Below are 22,776 nucleotides of genomic sequence, written 5' to 3'. Positions count from 1 at the left end.
GGAACAAAATTATGTATGCTGGTCAGATTCCCAGGCAAGCTAACAAAAGACTATTTAATCCATAATATAGAATAAATCAGTGCTAACATAATTATACAGAATTTTGGGAAAAAATGGCCATATCTCATACAATAGGAAATTGGATGAAAAAGAGTTTCCTCATCGTGGACTCATAAACAACCTCAAGCAAACATTTGGAATGGGTCTAGTTTCATGCACTCTCCTGAATCTTCCCTTTTGCATCTTTCTCCTAAGGCACCCTCCCTAATGCTCAGTGTCCTTATGCTGTTTTAATCCTTCCTGTGGCTCCTCATCTGGGTCTGTGCCATTCTACCAATGCTCAAGATTCAATTACTCGCTTTCCTTCTTCCAGTTCTTCAACATTCCTGATCTTAACTAGTTGGGAGGAGAAAAATCTGAACAAACTAATTTGCAAGTTCTTTCCCCTAGCACATGCTCCCCATTCCCACCCTTTGGGAGGGGTTCCAGTTGAGTTTTTAGGTGTTATTTAGAATTCATTGTATTTTTAGGGGTGCCTGGGTGGCTCAGTTGGTTAAGCTTCCTACTCTTGATTTTGGCTTAGGTGATGATCTCACTGTGAGTTTGAGCCCCAAGTTGGGCTCCGCACTGTAGGTGCGGAGCCTCTTTGGGATTCTGTCTCTCTTCTCTTTGCTCCTCCTCTGCTTGTGCTCTCTCTCTCAAAATAATTAAATACACTTAAAAAACTTAAATAAACTTAAAAAAAGAATTCAATGTATTTTTAATAATTCAAAGTCAACATATAATCACTATATTGCCAGGTTCTCTTCCTTAGACATCCATACACATAATAAAAACTGTTATAAGATTTTTGGAGGGGCGCCTGGGTGGCTCAATGGGTGAGCATCCTACTTCGGCTCAGGTCATGATCTCATGGTTTGTGGGTTCGAGCCCCGCTTCGGGCTCTGTGCTGGTGGCTCAGAGCCTGAAGCCTGCTTCAGATTCTGTGTCTCCCTCTCTCTCTGCCCTCCCCCTCTAATGCTTTCACTCTCAAAAATAAATACATTAAAAAATAAATATTTTTGGAAATATTATTTTGAGACTTAACTTGTGTGTTGTTTAGAATGAGAACAGGTAAAATTTTAAGATAAACTACTATAGCCACTGTATTCTTAAAATATTTGCATGTTAAGAAAAATGGCAATTAGACTGTTTAGCATTAAGGTCTCCAAATTTAAACTGATACTGATTATAATTCAATAAAAAATTGTTTTAAGTAATCTCTACATCCACCATGGGGCTTGAACTCATGACCTCAAGATCAAGAGTCACATGCTCCACGGACTGAGCCAGTCAGGCGCCCACCCCTCGATAAAAAATTTTACGATGTATTTGCAGCCACCATAATTGTTAATATTTAAAAGTCACAGAATGGGAGGGAAACAGTGCTTAGATTAGCCAACACTATTATTTTAAAATGTTAAGTCTTCCTCAGGATTCAGCATATTGAAAAAAAGAGATAAAATTAATTTTAAAAATGGGATTATCTCCAAGCTATCATTATTCTTTATTTTAAAGCAGAGGATATAGGACATGGGTCCTTTATTTCTTATCACCTGTAATGAGATAAGAATCTATGAAGCTGGTAAGAAAATGAGTCCACAACCAAAATGTTTACTCAGCTACTACGGAAGATCAAAAACTAGTATGCAGAATCCAGAATCTGCGAAGACAAAGCAATTGTTTTCTTTGAAAAATAAGTGGGGTTCAGAAAATTTCTGGGATTTATCTGTAAAAACACCTTCTGGGCCCTAATAGTGACGTTTTAGGGAAACACTCACATTTCGGGGTGGGAAAAATAGGAGGTAGCGTTTTGTGGGCTCTTCTGGTGGTTAGGTAGTTCTCAGAAGACAGTACTGGAAATTAGATAATTGCTGATGTCATCTTTTTCACAAAAAAACGTGTTCTGGGGGCTATAAAAGCAGCAGCTTTTCCCTTTCCATCTCAAGCAGAATCGTTGAAACAGGTAAGTGTTTCAGCAAGCTTGGTTTGAAATGATAACTTCTTGATACCTCATTGTTTTCCCTTGTAATCTTGCTTCTTGTTCTCTCCATACCAGGTTCTCCTTTTCTAGTCGCCATTTGTTTAAGTTAGAGGTGTCTGCGATGGCCGCCCTGCAGAAACCTGGGAGCTCTTCCCTTATGGGGACTCTGGCCGCTAGCTGCCTCCTTCTCATTGCCCTGTGGACGCAGGGAGGATTGGCTGTGCCCATCCATTCACACTGCAGGCTTGACGGGTCCAACTTCCAGCAGCCCTATATCACCAACCGCACCTTCATGTTGGCTAAGGAGGTACTCATCTCAAACTCTCTCTCTCTCTTTCACATCTATCTACTTGGAACCTGAGAGTTCCAAAAATTTTCTCCAGGACACTACTAAAATCTTTAGGAACCCATCATCTATCCTCACTGGTAGACCAGAGATTATTTTCTATGTCTCTTTAGAGAATTTTTGGAGATTGGGCTTTACCAGAAGACCTTCCACTTTGGCCTTGAGGATATGTAGGTTGAGCTTTACTCCAAAAAATCCATTTATTAGCCCACCTGACTTTTGTTTTTCCCTTTACTCCTCTGTGCATTATTTTAAACGCATGCACACATCTGAATTCTTTCTTTAGTCTTCCTGGGGCTGCTCTGGGGAACGTGGATAGAATGCATCTCTACTCACAGACTTTTCTCCTACCTCCCTGACGTCCAGGCACTTTGTCTTTTCTTCTCTTCCAGGCTCGTTTGGCAGATAACAACACAGATGTTCGTCTCATTGGGGAGAAACTGTTCTACGAAGTCAATGTAAGTCATAGTCATGATGAGCAAGGCAATGTGTCATCCATGGTTATTTGGGTGGTGGTGATGATGGTTTGGATCTTCTGGATGCCCCCTACCATGACCCCTGCTGTTCCACTTTTGCCTGCAGATGGGAGAGCGCTGCTATCTGATGAAGCAGGTGCTGAACTTTACCCTTGAAGAAGTGCTGCTCCCCCAATCTGATAGGTTCCAGCCCTACATGCAGGAGGTGGTGCCCTTCCTGGCCAGGCTCAGCAACAAACTAAGCCCATGTGTGAGTTCTTCTCCTACCCTAACTCCACCCACTCCTAGCCCGCCTTCCCCCCCTTCTTCCCTTTAGAGCCCTTCCACGCCAACCCTCACTGCCCCTACCCAGGCTGGCAGCAAGAGGTGCCTCAGCAACACCATTACAGGAGTGATTTGGAGTCAGAGTGTTTGTTTTTGCTTTAATTGAGTCACGTTTTGAATTTATGGTGATGAAGGGTATCTGAAAGACAAGAGCACAGAAAGCTCCTCTGTTCCTGGGAAAAAGCAACTTAAGTTATGTGAGAAGAGAAAGGTGTTGGGAGCTGTAGGAAAAAATGCCTAGATGTGGAAATGGTTCGAGTAGAGATGGAAAGGATGGGAAAGAGAAAGGGTAATGGAAAGATTTAACATTCGGTGCTGGGTGAGCAAACATGGTTGCCCTTTGGATGCTGCAAGAGGGTATGACCTTGATGGCTCTGAATATTTACAATTTTGAAAAAAGATTGGGGTGGACTGGGTGGAGCGACGGGACTCAGTATTTATTAAGGAGGGCCTACTGTTCACCCAAGACATACTTTATGTCCGTTTCTTGTTCTGAGCGTGCATTTTTCGTGAGGGAGAGTTAGGGTTTTATTCTTCACAGAATTTGCATAAACCACTCCACTCTTTCCACACACTTAAACCTCAGCAGGATTTCCCAAAGGTGAAGAGAGGTTCCATGTAAGGGAAATGACTGGATTTGGGTGTCCAAGGGAATTCAAGAGCTGTGCAAATCTAGGTCACTGGTGAAATCTGGGTCATTGTGGGCAAAATTGCTAAGAACTTTAATTCCAGGTGCGTTGTAACGCACCTCGGTTAGGGACACTCAAGTTCATAAAGCTAAAATAAGTGTTTTGGTTTTCATTTTGTAGCATATTGACAGTGATGACCAGCATATCCAGAGAAATGTGCAAAACCTGAAGGACACAGTGAAAAAGGTACTACTAATAACTATTAATGCTAAATTATTAAAGAGGAGAGACACGTGCCACTTTCTTTTTCTTCCCTTTCTTACTTTTTTCCCCCTATGGATAATTTTTTACTTGATTCGCTTACCATTGGGTTGATCATTTAGGTGCATATACATAGATGTGTCTGTATATTTATAAATAAACTTCCCAATTTTGCAAATCCTAGAATCCGAGACCCGGCTGGGAAATTAGGTCTTCTAAGCTCATCACCCCATGTTCTGGGCATGGCCAGTAGCAAAGCCAGGGCTACGAGGCAGATCTCCTGAATACTCTATGCAACACTATTTCCAGCAGCAATTTGTGTTGGTTTTAGTTTTATTAATTCTTCAGGAAATTTGAGATTCCTATTAGCGTGTAATCTGAACAGGCACCTGTTCAAAAAACAGAAAAGCACCTGGGGGAAAATTTATTTGAGGTGATTTTTGAAGTCATTGATTTGATGGTTTAAAACTTGGAGAGAGAAGCCCAGAACAATCATAATAAAAGAGCTGGGCTTATGTAGGGGATGAATCTCTGGAATGATTCATGCTTATATTTAATCATCATTGTACAATACCCAACAGCTGTAGATTTTAATTTAAAAGCAAGAGTGAGCCACCCCTAATTTCTTTTATACAGTTTCAAATAGAATGAAATGTTAGTAATGGCTTTCATATAGTGAATGAAAGTCTGAACAGGGAATAATTTTTTCTTCCTCTCTTTTTTCCCCTTCCTTTCTGGTCTCCTCCTTCCCTCAACAAATTCCCAGTGAGCATTTATGTTATGTAGGCTACTGTATATTTGAACAGTGAATGATACTGTCACGTGACCTATTTGGGGAAAAGAACAACAGTAGAAAGCTGAGACTAGCAGTTGTGACTCATCCAAAAACCAGTGGAATGATTACTAGCAGCGAAAGTGATGCTTTTGCAGGCAGGCACAGTTATACCTCAGAAGCACGAAAGCTCTAGCCGATGGAATTTTCACTAACAGGTGTAACCTAAATTTTCTTTTCCTTCCCACCTTGATGTTTCTTGAAAAAAAGGATTTCTTCCTGATCATGATTTCCCGAATGTGTCTGTTTCTTCCTTGGATAGTGGAAGGCTTGTAGCCTTTCATTGTGAAGATCAATTCTCTTGTCATATATCGATTACCTCGATGTGGAGGGCTGGATATTAGCATGCCATTGCAAAGAATTGCCTTGCACTTCTGGTCTGAAAAATTCCTGACGTCAGTTTACTTTGTTGGCTTTAGGAAAATGCAGGGTGGGAGAGAAACATCTGACGGTGATCCATGTGGGGAAACAAATTTTAAAGCATTTTTTATTTTATTTTATTTTTTTTTTTATTTTTTTTTTTTAAATTTTTTTTCAATGTTTATTTATTTTTGGGACAGAGAGAGACAGAGCATGAACGGGGAAGGGGCAGAGAGAGAGGGAGACACAGAATCAGAAACAGGCTCCAGGCTCCGAGCCATCAGCCCAGAGCCCGACGCGGGGCTCGAACTCACGGACCGTGAGATCGTGACCTGGCTGAAGTCGGACGCTTAACCGACTGCGCCACCCAGGCGCCCCTTAAAGCATTTTTTAAATGCATTTTTTAAAACAAATTTTAATCCATTTTGGGAGAATCAACTCTTGCAATGGGGTGCCACCTAGAAGAGCGGTTATGGTATTTTTGTTTTAACCCTGTAGCTCCAGAGAGCATAGGCGAGAGAGGAACATTACCCAGAGGAAGCTCAACACCAGAGATAACTGTTCAACACTGGCTGAAATGGGAGGGCGGTCTTGGAGGTGTTATGTCCCTGCCACTGCAGGTACAAGCAGAGAGCAGGCTGTGGTAGAATGGATGATAGACAGTAGGGCAAGCTAACTTCAAACATTCTTTATAGTCTTGGCAGTCTTTGAGATATAAGAAATATCGCTTGGCATTATGTCAAAGGAAGTATGGAAAGGTGGAATGATGGAAGACAAGAGGAAGAGAAAGGAGAACAAAGCAGAGAGGACAATGATGGCTTACGGTTTTCCTTGAAATACTCTAGAGCACATTTAATAGATTAGATGAATTTCAGAGGAGAATGCTTTGAACTTGAATCTAAGTTCTCTCTCTTATGGAGTTTGAAAGCCTCATTTACAGCCTACCCGGAAGGAGCAGGAGAGAAGTGGTGTTATAATGTGTATCTGACTTTCTACTAGTTAAAGCAACTGGATGGGACTTATTTGGTATTTTCCCTACAAAAGTGAAAACCTGTTGTTTTCCCCCTTTGTTAAGGAGGTGAGAACAGAAGAAGCTCACGTGTACTGGTAAATGTATAGTTTTGGTACAAAAGTGTGTGAGCTGAGCTGTTATAATTAGGTGGTCATAGACTGTAGTGAGGCTATGAGGGAGGGCAGAGCATAGTGGGGGCATTCGGTCCTGCAGATGTCTGCACAGCTCCCATCCGCTTGCTCTGGTTAGGAAGTGGCTTTAAACAGCTTCATTAGTGTAGATACAACTGAGATTTGATGCCCGTTGGTGCCTTTAGAGTTCAGTTAACCATAATTTTAAGCTCTATGGCAAATCGTATTATATTCTGCTAAAAGGGTATTGTTATTAGTCTTTTACAAAAGGCAAAAACTTGGTTTTTGTCTCCAGCAACCCAACCATCTTTTTCTAATTTATTCCTCTTTAAAAAGTATGGTATGAATGCTCAAATACTCATGTGTTCTTATTTTTACAGCTTGGAGAGAATGGAGAGATCAAAGTAATTGGAGAACTGGATTTGCTGTTTATGGCCCTGAGAAATGCCTGTAATTGAACAGAGCAAAGCTGGAAAATGGATGACTAACCCTTCTTGCCCCTTAGAAATAACAAGATCCCTTAAAGGTTTCTTTTACCAAAAGGAAAATGGGAAGACAAACTTTTTAATCATGGGTGAATTCTAAGTAAACCGCTGCTTAGCTTAAAAAAGAGAACAATGTCACCTGTGTCCACAGGATCAGAAGGTAGACCTTCCATGCTTAATGAGAATTATTGATAAAATTTTATTGTGGTTGGTGTTTGATACCCAGAAACTTACTTTTTTTAAAACAATTGTCTACTCCCATAAAAAATATCACTTCCCATTCCTTTAGGGAAAAAAAAGCCCTAAATAACTTCATTTCCAGAATCAATATTTATATTTATGAATTTATTTATTGTTGTAAGTACACATTTTATTTATGTCATTTTAATAATATAGATTTATTTATAGAAGTATTACGTGATATTGCTACTTAAGTAAAAAGCTAATATTTATGACAATAATTATGGAGCTATGTTTATTTGACCTCAATAAACACTTTGATATCCTAAATCTTGTGGCTTTGTGATTTGTTTCCCTTTAATATCATCATCATCATGTAAACATTCTCATTTGCTAAATGGGCCAAGAACCTTATATACTTTTTCTTGAATCTAAGCCAGTTAGGTAGCTGTTAGTATTATCTCTATTTTAAGGATGAGAAAATTGAATCAGAGACATGTTAAAAAAACATTGGGTAACTTTAAGTAGTTGACCTGTATTGAGCTAGGTCTATGGGATTTCTGGGCTTTCTTTTATATTGCCTATGTAGATTTATTATGTTGATCCAGCATGTAATTCTGAAAGGAAAACAGTAAGACACTGAAAAGAATCCATTGGCATCATTACCAGTTTGTGGATAAAAGAATGGGGTGATGTTGCTCGCAGAGAAATACACGTAGCTCCCGGTGCTATGGTGGAACTAGACTGAATCTATTAAGGAAGGCATTCTCCAGTGTTCCTGTAAGTCAGGAAACAAAGTAAAGGGGAAATGGACTGAGTTCGGGGACTCTCCCAAATTTGTGCAATGGTTCAAAAAGAGAAAAGAAGTAGAGCTAGTTGGATGAGCTCTATCTAGAAGAATGGACAAATGACACCAGCGTTGAGGAATATACAGTTCTTTCCACAGAAGGTGAAAGCCAGTGGTCAGGAGAGGTCAGTGTGTCAGTGGTTGACTGTTTACAGTATTTCCTCCTCTGAAAAGTCAAGAATCCCAGGTTTATTGTATAGGTCACTCACCAATCATTTGCCAAATTCTTGCAGGGTTAGGTCAAACCTGGTGGTGACTGGTGAGCACATATGTAAATTATAAGTTCACTCACAGGTTAATTGAAGTTAATATTTTTGGGTGTGGGCTGCAAATACTAAGAGGTACCCCAGCTAAGCTTTTTAATACAATTATCGTTATTTCTGGGATAAGCTGGAGTTTTGGACTTTTTCCTCTCTCCTTCCAAATGAATCTCAGGGTAATAATTTGAGCAAAATTTGGGATTTTACATATTTTTTTTGAGAGAGAGACAGAGACAGAGAGACAGAGAGAGAGAGAGAGAGAGAATGAATGGGGGTAAGGGCAGAGAGAGGGGGACAGAGGATCTGAAGTAGGCTTTGTGATGATGCAGAGAGCCCGATGTGGAGCTCAAACTCACGAGCCATGAGATCATGACCTGAGCCAAAGTTGGACACTTAACCGACTCAGCCACCGAGGAGGACCCCGTGGTTTTACTTATTTTTGACCAATCTTCTAGGAATTAAACCATAAATGGAAGAATACCCTTAGAATTGGATTCATGAATGCTTCCATCTAGGGCAAGGAGTCTAAAATAAAGAGATTTAAAAAATTCTGAATGCTGATGAACATAAAGCAGAAGGTACCAGGATCTTCTTCAGTTCTCAAGGGCGGTTCTGCCAAACTTTGCAGCTGCATGAGATAGTCCAAATTTCCCACAGGGAGTCTTGACATAATCCTTGGTACTTGCTGTAGCAATTCTTTTGCATTTGGCTGGCACTATGAGCACTGTTCTTACTCTTGGCGTTGGCAGAGGCCATGGGTGTTTCCTCCCCCAGTAGCAGATGGCAACACCTGGGTGTTGGGGAGATTCATCTGTGAGGTTGTATGAGATGCAAGCCCCCAGAGACACTAACCAGCATTCAGGACTGATGAGAAGCCACTAGAGAGTTTCAAGCGTGGGAAAAACTTGATATGACTCACAAAGATCACTCTGGTATTGGATGGAGACTAAGTTTAACAGGGGTAAGACTAGAAACAATGCCGGCACAATAGTTTAGGGAAGAGGTAATGATTGCACTGGAGTGGATGAGAGTAGAGCCAGGGAAACTGGTGTGTGACCTTCTCTGTGACACTTAGTTTGGATTGCTTAGGAAATAAGGGCTCTGTGTAGGTCATATACATTAAGAGGAAAAGTGATCTGTTAGTTCTTTTTCTGGCTTTTTATTTATACTGTATTATTCACTAGTATGTAGTTCTCCAGATAGGAATGAAAGTAAAGACAGACAGGTGATTTTGTTCTGAAAAGAGGTCAGGATTTTAAGATTTGAGCGAAGACACATATCAGATGAGAAGCAGTGATACCAAGGGCTGAAAGCCGAGGTCCTCTTGTCTCTGAGGCAACCACAGCTACAGTGACTTTATCTTTAAAATGTACTTTCAGTGAATGCTTATTGTTGATTCCAATTTTCCACTTTCTCTCCAGCTGCTTTTGGGGAGGGGTGATTTTCCCATATTCTCTCCTCTCCTCCCACCCCCCCCCCATCTCCGTCTTTTCTTTGCCTGCAAAAGCACCTCCCTGACCGCCCGGCTTCTCGCTCCCCAAGTTCACCCCTCTGCGCTGTGTACCTGCTGAATTCTGTGGTTCAGGTTGTGTAGATTGTTGTGTTAATCCTCCAATCAGTTTTCTAGGTGTGCAGGATGGTTTAGTGTTGGTCTGGCTGTATTTCATGGATGCAAGACACAAAAAAACTTCCATGCTGTTCCGCCACCTTGGCTCCTCCCCAGTGAATGCTTATTGTTGAAATAACAGGTGGAGAAAACTGAGATGATGGATCCTTGTCAGTAAGAGAAAATCATACTGCCGTTACACCGTGACTGCTGGGTAGACTGTAACTGGACCAAAGGTATGGGCTAGATTGTCTTGTCAATTCACTCAATAGTCTTGTCAATGGAAAACTACATCAACTGGAAAAGACAGGATCCTCAAGAACTTCATTTCCATAGCAATGAGGTTTTAAGTCACTTTACCAAGTGAAGGACCCCATCCAAGGGAGGTGCAGGCAGAGGGTAAAGGAAAAATGGAATGAGTGGTAGAAGAAGGAATTCACAATTATTAACGTAGGTCCTGTGAACAGCTATAAAAATAAGAACTATAGCAGATATGTTTTCCATTTGTCCTTTTTTCCCCTTTTCCCTTTCCCCCACCTCTTATATGAAGAATACGGTAGAAGTTATTCCAGTTTGCAAGTGGGAATATAACCACATTGGTATTGTCCTGTAACTACACAGTGGTTGATGAGATTCTAAGGGTTTCCTGTGCTGGCGACCTACATTTTTCACCTCAGCAAATCCAAGAGTGGATGCTGAAGACAAAAGAGATGGGTTGTGCCAATCTGGCCATCCATATCCATCTTCTGTTCTCATGCACTCTCTGCTCTGTGCTCACAGAGGCTGACGTATACGACATGCCTCATATATGTGTTTGTTCTCTGGCTTTCGATTGCATGTGGCAAGTGGGAGAAGTTAGCTGGAGATTGAAGAAGGGCGGAATACTTATTCTTCTGGGACTTCCTGCCAGATTGCTACACAGGTTGGTTGTATACTTCTACCAAATGCCATAGTTCCTTGCAGATAGCTCTCTTCCATGTTGCTTTCTTTCCTGGTTTTGGAAATTGCTCTCAACCCTGTTTCCCAATAGGCTTCCAGCTATTTTTAGCTTTAGGGCATTGCACTGCTTCTTATGGAGTTCCTTAAACTCTTTCTACACCTTAGAAAAATTAATCCCTTATGAAACTCTTCTCTATTACCCAGTTTGAATGCAACATGTTTTCTGCTGGGATTCTGATCTATATATTCCTTTTCTCTCTTCCATTCTCTCCCGAGTCACATAGCAGCAAGATGAAGTCTGTTAATTTAGGTATCATCCATGGACAATAAAGAAAGCCAGTTTTTGGCATATCTGAGTGGTCTGTAAATTTTGACCCTGCAACAAAGCAAAATCAGAAACAATAGTATTTTGAATTCTAAAATCAAAACACTTTCTTTAATTAAAAAAAAAAAATCCTATTTATCCGACAGATTTCTCCATGGGGGAAGAGAGGCACTTGCGTCAACATGCAGGAACTAAAGAGCTCTCTCCTTCCCTCTGGGCCAGGAGTGCTCTTGTTCCTTTGGAGTCTTTCTCCTCTCCCCTGCTTTCATGCCAGACAAACAGGGGTATCTTTAAATCAGGCTACTACGCCAGCTAGGGGAATGGAGAATTATTACACTTGAGTAATTTCCATGGCTCTCAACCTTGTGTTTTGGTTGTCTGCCCTGTGTGCGGCCCCTTCTCTCTCCTCTTTTGATCCAAGATATTCAGGGTGACCCTATATGCCTATTTTAGTCACAGTCTCTCCTTATTTCTACGGGGTTTAACTGTCTGGCTCATTCTCTGCATCCCATATCTTACTTTAGCGATGCGTGTGCAGGATAAGCACAATACCATCAAGAAATCGATCTGTTGTGCCCTTACTAGCCTGTGCTGTTTCTCTTTGAAACCTGCATGCTGTGAGATGCTCTGCTGAGCTCTTGTTTCATCTATGACATTTTCCATTTGCCATTGCAGCAGATGCTATTTTTAGGCACAGTGACTGCCCAGGAACTTTATGATTCTTACATTGCTGTTTGACTCAATAACACCCTTAGACGTTTCAATTCAATTTAGTTCCGTAAGCAACTGTTGAGATCATAGGGTAGCAAGATCCTGGACTAGGGACTATGAAAATAGAAGGTTAGATATAATTTGGATGCTGTCCTCAGGGTGCTGACAGCCTCGTGAGGAAGACGAACAAATAACTGCTCAGGCACAAGTAAAGGCAAAATAGTAAATATTTTACGCTTTGGAGGCTACATATTATCTCTGTTGCGTGTTTTTTCTTCACTTCCATCTTCCTCCTCCTCCTCTATTCTTTGAAAGTATAAAACCATTTCTTAGCTCCTGGGGTTTATAAAAACAGTCTGTGAGTCAGATTTGGGCTGTAATTTGACAACCCTTGGCTTAGATCATTCATAGTTCATTTTCCAGCATTAGGCACAAAAAAATTCTGCCAGCAAGATTAAAAGGGAATCGTTTCATGGGTAACTAATAAGATCTGCTCTGAGTGACAGGATGGCAAATGAATTCAGCATTGAGTATAAACCAGAGTCAACAAAACTTACACTTAAAATTAAATTTCCCTATCAACTACAAGTTGTTATAGCAAAACCATGAACTGTAATCATTACTATAATAATGTTTTATCTTGCTACCCATTGAAAAAAATAGACTTTATTTTGTTAGAGTTTAGGTTCAGAGCAAACTTGAGAGGAAGGTATAGAGATTTCAAATATAAGCATATATATCCCCCCCCCCCCACCGACATGCATCAACTTCCCCAATATTGACATCCCCAACAGAGTGATACATTTATCACAACGGATGATCTACGTTGTTGTTAGCTATTTTTGATAACAATGAATTTTTTTGTTTTTTACAATGGAAAGTAAATCTCTGTAAACACATCTTATGGGTCATCTCAGATTCTCTTGGTCTCTCTTGTTTTCAACTGCTACTGCAATGATCATTTCTGGCTCCTTCTGTCACTTTGAACTCAGAAAAAGTGCTGTGGGGCAGATTATGGTGTCTGCTTCCCCTGAAGTGCTGAAGGGGCCAGAGGCCTGAGAAGTTAACTCTCTATTAGGCAAATCTTCAAGGGAGGATGCTGGCATATAATTTTCATCCTCTTCTTCCCTTCCTTTGGTCTGATCCCAGGCATAGTGTTTCTATACAGCCTGTTGGAGACACCCAACAGACTGGCCCTCTTCATAAAACACTGGCCAGCTTACTAGTGACCACCATGAAGGTGCTGGCCATCCTTGTTGGCCACATTTTTCTCCCTTCATTTCACTGCTCCTAATAAAGGATCAGCACTCAAGCTTTGCTTCAGGCTCTATTTTCTGGGAAACCTGGGTTAACAAGATTCTTTACGAGAATCTAGGCATCATGATGTTATGGATTTTGGCTTATTCTGTTCACTGCCTACATGTTACCTGGCACATAACATGTGCTCAATATATATAAGGTACTTCTCTCTCTCTCTCTCTCTCTCTCTCTCGTATATAAGATCTTCTATGAGCAGCAGAATGGCATATACATGTATACATATACGTCATACATGCATATATGTGCCATATATAGTATGTGTGTGTGTGTGTGTGTGTGTGTGTATATACATATATATAATTCTTTCAAGACATGTTTTGAAAAAATGAATGCATTGATTCAGGGCGGAACCTCTGGAAGACACTAGCACAAAAACAAGTTTGTGGGAAGGATAGAGACCTCTTATTAGCTGATTCCTGCCTTCAGAGAGACCCAGGCCTGCAATACAAAAAGCACAGATGTGTTTAACTGCAGGCAAGTGAACAGCTGGTGTGTAGGGAGCAACAAGAAAAGATACAGAACAACAAGGAGTAGCTGGCATCACTCATCACAGAGCTGCATGAGAGGTTCCTGTCCAGCCCAGACGGGCAGCTGGTCTGATATCTTCTGTAGACTTCTGGTTTGGCTTGAAATGCAGAGGAGAGACAGGAAACAATACAGAAGGCAGGGGAGGGGATACCCACTGTGGGCTCTGCAGAGATCTTCTAGACAGCATTAGAAGATAAAGAGCTGCTTGTGGCTGCCCAACATAGCTCAGAAGTGGGTCAAGAAGAAACATTTAGAAAGGCCCTCCCAAAGCAGAGTTATTGTGCCAGCGCCCAAATCTCTTCCTCCCTCTTCCTTCGAACCCTGACTGCCCTTTGGTCTTTTCTCACCTCCCAGGGTACTCAGTGGTGATCACGTTGGGGCGTAGTATTTATTGAACACATACTCTGTGACAGTCACTGTTTAGAACAGGTGTAACAGCAGTGAGCAAGAAGACAAAAATCCCTGCCCTGATAAGAGCATAGATTTTTAGTGAAGGAGGTGGTAAACAAAATGCATTAATAAAATATGTCATATGTTAGAGAATGATAAGGGCTTTGAAAAAAATAAAACAAAAATGAAATAGAGGAGGGGGGGGCGTGTGGTTAATTACTCTAATTTCCTGGGGCTGTGGTAACAAAGCACCACAGGCTGACTGGCTTAAATTACAGAAATTTAGGGGTGCCTGGTGGCTTGGTCGGTTGAGCGTCCAACTCTTGATTTCGGCTCAGGTCATGATGTCACAGTTCATGAGTTTGAGTCCCACATCGGGTTCTGTGCTTGACAGTGTGGAGCCTGCTTCGGATTCTCTGTCTCCTTTTCTCTCTGCCCTTACCCCACTCATGCTCTCTCTCTCTCTCTCTCTCTCTCTCTCAAAATAAATAAACATTAAAAACAAAACAAAATCAAGCAAACCAAAAAACCCCAGAAATGTATTTTCTCACAGTTCTAGAGACTGGAAGCCTGACATCAAGGTGTCAGAAAGGCTAGTTTTTCTTGAGACCTCCTCCTTGGCCTGCAGATGGCCACCTTTCCTCTGTGTATGTCTGTGTCCTGATCTCCCTCTTCTTATGGAGACACCAGTCATATTGGATTAGGGCCTACCCAGAGGACTTCGTTTTAACTAATTACCTCTTTGAAGACCCTATCTCCAAATATGGTCACCCTCTAGGGGAGTGGGGATTAAGATTTCAACGTACGAATTTGGGGGGAACAACATTCAGCCCATAGCAGATATCCTGGGAAAGCCTTGCCGAGAAGGTGGTATTTGAACAAAGTCCTAAAAGATGTGAGAGAGCTGGCCATGCAGGTATGTAGGCGGAAAGCATTGGCCCCGAGACGAATGTGTGCTTCGTGAGTTCCAAGAGCATCAGGGAAGTGTTGTGACTAGAGCAGGAGAGCAAAGGGACAGCGGGAGGAGCTGAAGCCAGAAATGGAAGGGGAACAGGCAAAATCAGGCAGGCCCTCAGGCCATGGAAAGGACTTTGGCTTTTACTCTGAATGTGAGAGCAAGTCCTGAAGGGGGAAATCATGTTGCTGGTGGCCTGTTAAGTTCAGGTTCAAATGCATTGCTCAGTCTGAGTAACTGTCTACTAGGTGTTTATGCTGATTGCCATAGGTCTCCAGGGCTGAAGAGAAGGACAGATGATGGATCCATTTTGATGGAAAAGGCACATCTATTTCTGTGACTCTCACAATCATGATTTCTAAACTCTGTCCCCAGTCTTGCTATTATTACTGCAAACCTTATTTCTAATGCACTTAGAAAATGAGGTACAAAGGCTGTCTTGTGGTCATATGTGCTCTGACAAAGCTTTGGAGGATGCTTGGATTCGTGCATCGTGTATCCTTTCTCTCTCTTCTGCTGGTCTGAGCGAAGGGGACAGCTGTGGAGATCAGTTTTCTGCTCTCCTTTGTGGTGCGTTAGTATAATCGGCTTCTGATTTTTTTAATTTTTGAAATCGTGGTTAGGGTGTCATATTTTCGGCAGGACTTAGGGATGACGTGCCTTTCATTGTCAGAGAATGAATGGCCAATGTGTCTGATACCAATGTGTCAAAGCCTACAGAGCCATGAAAAAATGGCTACACAAAAAGAGCTCTTGGGATGTATGATAATTTTTTAATAGTAGGTTTATTTTTACATTTCCCATCAGAAGATCTTGGAGTCATACATAAATCATGTTTACTTATAAACCCCGAGGCAAAATGGTCCAGCGGAAATGCCATTGGGTTTGTTTTCCAAAGACCCGGGTCAAACCTAGGTTGGCCACTTCCTGGCTCCGTGCCTTCAAGGAAGTCATTTAACCTCTTTCCATCTCTGCTCTCCCACCTGCAAACTGCAAAAAAAAAAAAAAAAACCAAAACACAAGTCTTCCTTTCCCTCTTACAGAACGTTGGGGAGACCGAGTAAAGGAATACTTTGTGAAGTATAACATTAGATACTTTTATAATGTATACGTAAGGGCTGTAAAATACCATAAAGAATTGTTTTACTGTTCTCGAAGTGTTTTTCTTCTTTTTCCTTTTTCCTTAGGTCACCGTGCCATCTCTTATTTTCTGTAGTGTCCCTCACAACCTCAGATAGTCCCTATGTCCCGCTCTCCAGTGCGGTGGGAGGCCGCACAGGCGGTGGGAAGCACATGGGCTTTGGGGTCTTGTGAGCACGGATGGAATCCTCCGCCTTGTTGATCTAAGGGTCACCTGGGCATATGATTAAGCTTCCTTGGATTCTGTAAAATGGAGCGGTGCCAGACGCTCTGAAACTACCTAGCCTCCAGCGTAATGAGAAGCTCTCTCTATATTTTCGGGTATGAAAGGGTTCTTCTTTCAACCAGCCCGTGGACTATTAAGTGCTCACATATGGCAGTCAAGGCCTGTCTGAATTCCACCGATTCTCGGTGCAGCAGAAAAACAAGTAGCCAGGTCATGATTTCACCTCTTAAAAAAGCATCCAAACAGATCTAAATATGTTTGAAAAGGTGGATGAGGTAGGAGTTTCTTCTTAAAAATGTTTTTCGGGGCGCCTGGGTGGTGCAGTCGGTTGGGCGTCTGACTTCAGCCAGGTCACGATCTCGCGGTCCATGAGTTCGAGCCCCGCGTCAGGCTCTGGGCTGATGGCTCAGAGCCTGGAGCCTGTTTCTGATTCTGTGTCTCCCTCTCTCTCTGCCCCTCCCCCGTTCATGCTCTGTCTCTCTCTGTCCCAAAAATAAATAAACGTTGAAAAAAAATTAAAAAAAAATGTTTTTCAAGAGCTACTAAAATGTTCACATAGGCAACGTAGTTAAAAAAAACAATTGTCTTGGGGTGCCTGGGTGGCTCAGTCAGTTGAGCGTCCGACTTCGGCTCAGGTCATGATCTCACAGCTTGTGAGTTCGAGCCCCGTGTTGGGCTCTGTGCTGACAGCTCAGAGCCTGGAGCCTGCTTCTGCTTCTGGGTCTCCCTCTCTCTCTGCCCCAACCCACTCGCATTCTGTCTCTGTCTCTCTCAAAAATAAATAAGCATAAAAAAAAAAAACCACAAAAAATAAAAAAACAATTGTCTTCTGGATTAAACAAGAAGGGAAGGGCCAGGCCCTCCCATAAAGCTCAGCAGAGCTATGCCACAGCGGTAGCTTCTTTTCTGCTGCACCAGTGGCCGGGCTGTCCTTACTTCTATCTCTCTCTCTCTCTCTCTCCCTTTTACCCCCTTTCCTTCTTTCTTTCCTCTCCTTCCCTCCCCTTCCTTTCCTTTCTTTTCCTTTCCTTCCTTCCTTTTTTTTACTGAGGTGAGATTCACATAATATAAAATTAACTACTTAAACATGAACAATCCATCGGCATTTAGTACATTCGTAGTGTACTAAACCCCACTTCCATCCAGTTCTGAAACATTTTCATCACTTGCAAAGGGAGACCTGTACCCATTAAGCAGCTACTCCCCCATTTCCCCTTCTCAGCCCTGGCGACCATGAAGCTGACCTCTGTCTCTATATTTTCCCATCTGGATGTGTCACAGAAGTGAAATCATAAATATGCGACCTTTTGCACTGAAAACAGCGTACTGTTTTCAAAGTTCTTCCGTGTTGTAGCATATGTGCATCAGCTCTACATTCCTTTTTATCACTAACATTCCACCGTATGGATGTATCACACTTGGTTTATCTGTTCATTTATTTCTGGGTATTTGGTTCCTGTTTCCTTTTTAAAGAACCTAAGTCAGACAATATAGCTCCTTTGTTCAAATATCCCACGTGACCAAGGGTGGAAGCTGAGGTCCCACTAATAGCTTTAAAGGCTGTGACTTGGGGACGCCTGGGTGTCTCAGTTGGTTAAGCATGGAGCCTGCTTGGGGTTCTCTCTTTCCTTCTCTCTCTGCCCCTCCCTTGCTTGCATGCTCTCTCTCAAAGTAGATAAATAAACTTAAAAAAGAAATAAAGGCTGTGACTGTGTCCACATTTCCTCTTCTATCTCACATTTTTCTACCCTCCTCCCTTGTTCTAGGTTTGATCACACAGGCTTCCTAGGTGTATGGAACACACTGAGCGTGCACCTTCCCTAAGGACTTTGCATTGACTGTGCCTTTGGACTGAAGAGGTACCTCTGTGACTTGCTCATCACGTTATTTACTGTTGCTTAAATGTTCCATCGAACCTTCTGTGATCATCCTGTTTACAACCTATCCCCATCCAAGCACCAGCACCCCCCTTATTCTATTCCATTTTCTCCAAAGCTTCATTTTCCAACTGTACATAACTGGCTTGTAGCTTACATAAGTTATATCTATTATATTTACTTATTGTCTGTCCTCCCCATCCTCTACTACCACGAGGATGTTTTATGAAATCAATCATTTTCTGTTCTGTTTATTAGTGCATATTGAGACCCAGTAAGCCTGGGAGATAACAAACACCCAAAATGAATGATGAATGAATGAATTTGGTGAATGAATGAATGGATGATGCAGGGGGAAGACATACAGAGTATAAGTCACCCAGCATAGAACCGGGAACACAGGCTAAGACGCTCAGAGGGTTTTCATGCACTTTTCCTCTTCATGCTGTTCCATGAATCCAGGTTCCAGATCCACTTTCTTCCCCCTTCAGACCATTTAGAGCCCTCTTCATTCCTTCTCTAGCCTGTTCTCATCCATCCCTCTGATGACGTAAACATAAGATAAACATGTTTCCTGGGTGGAATTGTCTGATAGAGAGGGACCTACCTTTTCTGAAAGGACAAAACCCAGATATCATTGTATTAAGTATATTTATCAATCTATGACTATTTCTTATCTCTATCTTCTGGCTCTATCCTGGAAAAAAAATATTGGGTTTCAGGGTTTTTTACAAATAGAATGACTAGTTTAAAGTAGATCCACCTACTTCTTATTTATAGCGATGTAGAGTTTAGGATTTCTGATCCTTAGGAATTATGCCAATCACTGAGGTCGTTAAACATCATATTTCAACAAATTTAAGATACCATATGATCAAAGCTGCACCATTATTTTATCACTAAGAAAGGAAATAAGTGCTTCTGATTAAGCTATGATGCAGTGCTTGCTTAACATTTAGCGCTTGGTTGTTGCCTTGCAAGAAAATATGTAATTTTGGTCATTCTTCCAAAGACAAATACTTGCTTCTCTAATAGCAGATTTGCATCCCACTGCTCTTCTGTGCCTTTCTGTGAACACATTAACTTTCATTTCATTGCTGAATCATAGTGCAGTCTTTCTAAAGATATTTGAACAGCAATTCAACTCAACACACGTACTAACAGCCATGCACCCAGTCTGAAGTGGGGACATGACTGGCGACTGCACAGGGAAGGACAACTGTGTATGGGCTGACTTGGTGATGTAATTATAAGACGATGGATTATAAAACGGGTTGTGATTTCAGAGATATTAAGATGTGGGGGAAAGAAAAAAGCCAAACCGCAAATGTGTCTCAGAGTCAACTAAATCGTTTAGCAATTGAGGAACCCGAATGGGTTTTTTCCTCCTACAGAGGAGAGGTCTCAAAGTGAGCTGTGATTCTCTGCATGAAACCCATTTTGCTCATTAGATATGCTTGACCATCAGAGGGCGCTGCTAGCATTCTTTTGGGTGTGTGAGGGTGGAGCTGAATTTTAAGGAAAATGGCTGCCATACCGGCATTTGGGAATTGGGGTAGCCAGCTGTGCTTTGGGGCAGATCAGGTGTTTAAATGTTCTCCTGTACATTATGTAGGAGTAGCAGCCTTAAAATATCCACTTAATGGCCCCGGTCTGCTTTCTGGATGTGTGTGGGGGTGAATTGAATTCCTCATGCCTGCATACTCTTTGAAATATGGTCAGATCATTGTTCATCCTTTACTTTCCTCACTTTCTTCAACCATTTCTCAACACTTTTGAAAGTTTGTGAGAGACTTAAACATTATTCAGAGTATTGCACATGCCTTTTGCTGTGGTCTGAATGCTTGTGTCTTAGATTCATATGTTGAACTCTAGACCCCAAGTTGGTGGTATTAGGTGGGACCTTTGAGAGGTGGTTAGGTCATGAGGGCAGAGTCCTCATGAATGGGATTTGCACCTTTATAAAAGAGGCTCCAGAGAGATCCCTTGCCCCTTCCACCATGTGAGGACACAGTGAGAGGCTGGCTGTTTGCAACCCAGAAGAGAGGCTTCACCAGACTGTGACCACGCGGACATGTTGATCTGGGACTTCCCGGCCTTCACGTTGGTGAGAAATTAATTTCTGTTGCTTATAAGCTATCTAGTCTGTAGTATTTTGGTACAGTACCTGGACAGATTAAGATACATTTATTATTTGAAAAATAATAATGTAATAGTTACCACTTGCAGGGTGCATCTGTAGCTGCCCTTGTGCTCAGCATTCTATTGATATTATCATATTTTTTGCTCATGACAGCCGTCTGAAGTAGGTACAATTATTGTCCCATTTTAATGACGACAAAAACTAAAGCTCAGAGAGGATTAACAACTTCCGCATGGCTATACAACTAGTAGGGTAGTTGCATCTGAGTTTCAAAACCAAATCTCCTTGTAACCAATAGCCATTTTTATGTAGTTCTGTATAAGGAACTTATAAAAGTGACATAATAAAAATACATCCAAAATGAGAGAGACTTGTGTTTCAGCTGGTACCCCAAGGACATCACGTACTTATTCTAATGGCTCTTTTGTTACTTGGGGGCACTTTTGGAACCCCCTGTCGGAATTGTCTTTAGGACCTGTGTTTTGAGTCTCCTTTATCACTTGTCATCCTTTGGGGGCCAGATTGGACTGTTTGAAGGACCCTAATGAGGCTGAGGTGCCAACTAAGATGTAGGATGACTATGGTCCACAGGGAGATACGGTTTTCAGACATAAGGAAATGGCCAGTTTTCTGGAGTTGGTTGTGAATCAAAGCGGAGGCATCCCTGGGATGTTATGATCTTCCTTGGGTCCTGATAGTTTGAGGGACATGAGACATTTATGCAAATGCAACCAGCAGGAGTTAAAAATTCGTCAGAACACATATTCATTTACCAATATTAGCGATTCGCGTTGCACTTACGTTTTGTTGCCGCACACCAGGGACCCCCAAATTAGCTGCTCAAGGCAGTGTTCAGCTCCTGGAAGTATTTTGCGTGGTCCTTTTAGTGCACCCACACGGTGTGTTAACAGGCTGTATAATTAGGCAGATTTTAGGTTTGGTGGCAATGTAAGCAATTTAGTTCCGACTGTCCCGTATGCGTTTACCCAGGGTGTTTATGTTAATCCTACACCCTCTGAAAGCATTTGGGCTTTTGATCCCTGGTAGTTCATACTCTTTTCTATAAAGGAATTTTGAATAGTAGGCATCACTGTTCTCAAAAACAAAACAAAACAAAACAAAACAAAAGAAACACCACCCTGGGATATTCCGTGTCCCAGTTCAAACACCTTTAAGCTACTCCTAGCTAAAAAAGAATTCTTCCTTTTCCTGAATTTTTGTAAAATTTCAGTGAACCCTCTTTTTGTGCTCCCAATCAGCTGCCTTCTGCTGTAGCTCTTTGTGAACATTCCCATCTCACCTCAGAGAGTGTGTCTTTCACAGCAGAGCTGGTCCTGTGGGCATAAACTTCCGGTGTTGCAAAATCTACCTACTTTTTGAAGCAGCAGGAAATATTCCCCAGTGTTTGGACCTCTCACTCCTACTTTCTCTTCGCTCCTTTGCCAGCCTGGTGGTCTTTGATTTAGACATTTGTCTTGAATTCTGAAGTCTGTCACTGACTAGTTTTGAGGAATCTCTTGCTCACAACCAGCTTCCAGTTCTGTTTTGCTCAGGTACTACGTTAACTCTGTTCATGCTAGGCTTTGGTGCCTTGTCTTTGCTTCTCCTTATATGATTCTAGGCCACATCCACTTCTTAGCTTGGGGCTACTCCCTCACATGGACCATACCTGTCACCACTATCAGAAGAACTGGGGCAGAATTGAGGATGGGATTCCATGGACCATCTGCCTTTATAGCCCCCCTGGTACCTAGCACAGGTCTCTGTATAGGCAGATCCTCGACAGAAATTTGTTGATGGAATAAAAAGCAACACAGTTACAGTAGCATTTTGTGACGTGGAAAGGAAAGCATTTATTCAACAAACATCGGCTGTGCTTCCTTAGATGAGGCGTCATCTGGGTAGCGGCTAAGGATTCAGAGATAGAAAGGTTGGGTCTCTTTCCTTAAGAAATGTGCATGCTACTCGAAGTCTAGCACTAGAAGCTGGGCAGTCAACTTGGACAGAGATGATAGAGAATTTACTAAACCGTGGGCCTTAACCCCAGGTCCCTATGCCAAACAAATCTTGAGTGTGTTAGGGGAGTTACAGTTTCTGAGCTGGAAAAATTCTTGAGAAAAATTGAAAAACTCTCTTGGGTCTTAATGCTGGCTGGCTAAAGAAAGGTGGCTCCTGAGAGAAGAGAGGGAGCCTGGCGAAAGACTCTGCAAGGGATATGTGTAAAACCCATAGGAGATCATGAGCAAGTTTCCCAGGGCTCTCCACTCTACCTGTGGTTAATTTGGGGGGGGGGGTGGGGTGGGGTGGGGATATTGGCTAAAAAGGAGATTTTATTTTTCATATGGACATTAAAAAAAAAAAACACACTGCCTCCCGGAGATGAGTCTCCCTTACTGGCATGTCATGAACCTGTTTAAAACAATGCATCTGGGGGCACCTGGGTGGCGCAG

The 22,776-nt window shown here is 42.0% G+C and overlaps 1 protein-coding gene across 1 annotated transcript; it reads left to right on the top strand.

Annotated features, from left to right (window-relative positions):
* The first annotated feature begins 2,144 nt into the window (after nucleotides 1-2,144).
* On the top strand, nucleotides 2,145-6,852 carry IL22 (interleukin 22). The gene is made up of 5 exons (XM_043564283.1): nucleotides 2,145-2,330; nucleotides 2,762-2,827; nucleotides 2,952-3,095; nucleotides 3,979-4,044; nucleotides 6,775-6,852. The coding sequence occupies exons 1-5, from the start codon at nucleotides 2,145-2,147 to the stop codon at nucleotides 6,850-6,852; spliced, it is 540 nt and encodes a 179-aa protein (XP_043420218.1).
* The last annotated feature ends 15,924 nt before the right edge of the window (nucleotides 6,853-22,776 follow it).

The sequence above is a fragment of the Prionailurus bengalensis genome, chromosome B4 (genome assembly GCF_016509475.1).
Source record: "Prionailurus bengalensis isolate Pbe53 chromosome B4, Fcat_Pben_1.1_paternal_pri, whole genome shotgun sequence".
NCBI lineage: Eukaryota > Metazoa > Chordata > Mammalia > Carnivora > Felidae > Prionailurus > Prionailurus bengalensis.
The sequence above is the reverse complement of the archived record's forward strand: the minus strand, read 5'-3'. Positions and strand labels throughout refer to the sequence as shown.

Bases quoted from the DNA above. Each gene is read 5' to 3' on its own strand.
- IL22 (XM_043564283.1), top strand. From the start codon at position 2,145: ATGGCCGCCCTGCAGAAACCTGGGAGCTCTTCCCTTATGGGGACTCTG. The intron at 2,331-2,761 runs GTACTCATCTCA...CTTCTCTTCCAG, and splicing joins CCTTCATGTTGGCTAAGGAG to GCTCGTTTGGCAGATAACAA. The intron at 2,828-2,951 runs GTAAGTCATAGT...TTTTGCCTGCAG, and splicing joins AACTGTTCTACGAAGTCAAT to ATGGGAGAGCGCTGCTATCT.